At 40.1% G+C, this 1,207-nt stretch overlaps 1 protein-coding gene across 1 annotated transcript; it reads right to left on the bottom strand.

Moving 5' to 3' along the window:
* Positions 1 to 405: 405 nt before the first annotated feature.
* Positions 406 to 976, bottom strand: LOC131041154 (heavy metal-associated isoprenylated plant protein 23-like). Its single transcript, XM_057974139.2, has 3 exons — positions 962 to 976; positions 791 to 866; positions 406 to 704 (listed from the first exon to the last, which is right to left on the bottom strand). Exons 2-3 carry the CDS (start codon positions 864 to 866, stop codon positions 406 to 408), a joined length of 375 nt encoding a protein of 124 aa, XP_057830122.2. The 5' UTR covers positions 962 to 976.
* Positions 977 to 1,207: the final 231 nt, after the last annotated feature.

Here is a 1,207-nt window from a genome sequence, read left to right as displayed (position 1 = left end):
TAAGAAATGTTTTAGATAAAATTGTCTGAAATCTACAAATTTTCACAGCTTTACATCTTGCATATACAACAGCAAACTCTACCGCAGTAAAAGCCATTGGGCTTTACCACACTTGCCTGGAGTCACTCCCACTTCCATCTCTCTTTTCTACTCACTATTTGTCCGTTTCTTAACTTAGCTTCTCCGCAAGAAACAAACCCATCTCAATTATTTTCAAAAAATTAACCTTCTTTCTAATCGGACACCATCCACACAGTACTGTTTGTCTCCCCTGTTATGGTAGAGCACAACAGCGCAGCGGATTGAAAACAATGAATTGAATTTGAACCGTAATAGTATACAAAACACACGGCATATACATAGAACGTGTGTTTGGATTGATTTGAAGAAAGCAGAGCATGGAGTCTACATAATTGAACAAGCGTTTGGATTGTCGTCGCTGAAGGCAGAGGTGTATTGCTCCTGATCACTTCTCTGCGGATTGGGGAAGGTGGGTTCCACGTTCCTTACATAACCAGCAGGAGCTTTTTTATCGTAGACCTGAGCAGCATATGGATAGTAAACCAGATTGTAAGGCTTGTATGGCCACATCTCTGCTTTTTTCCCCGTCTTTCTTCTCACCCTCTTCAACACCTTGTTCGCCTCCACGTAACCCGTTACTGTCACTTTGAATTGCTTTCGATCCACTTCCAACGATTTCACGCCTGCAATCAACCCACGTTAATACTCACTCCCATACACGTAACAGATTTTAATGAAATGTGTTTATATATGAATCCCACCATCCCACCTTTCATATTTTCTAGCGAGTTCCTCACTTTTCTTTCGCACCCCTCGCAGTCCATACGAACTCTTAACTCAACCATCTGCAATAGCATAACATCAATGGTTAATCAACATGCCACTTTATTTGCTTCATGACATCTAACGTATAATGAGAAAACAAGAGAAAATGGGAAACCTGAAATTGCTTAAGTTTCTTGGGCCGGTGAATAGTTGCTGACTCCATCGAACTTTCTATAAGAGCCATAGCACCCATCTTCCTCAACACTCAAATAAAGACAAAGCAGATGTTTCAAAAAAAAAAAATTGACTCTTGTTTTGCAGACAAATACAAAAGATTAAGAAATAGACCGATTAGATTGATGAACAAAACGAATGCTCCGCTCTCAATTTATAAGGAAGGCGATGTGATGCAGAGATCTGG

The sequence above is a fragment of the Cryptomeria japonica genome, chromosome 5 (assembly GCF_030272615.1).
Source record: "Cryptomeria japonica chromosome 5, Sugi_1.0, whole genome shotgun sequence".
Classification (NCBI taxonomy): domain Eukaryota; kingdom Viridiplantae; phylum Streptophyta; class Pinopsida; order Cupressales; family Cupressaceae; genus Cryptomeria; species Cryptomeria japonica.
The sequence above is the reverse complement of the archived record's forward strand: the minus strand, read 5'-3'. Positions and strand labels throughout refer to the sequence as shown.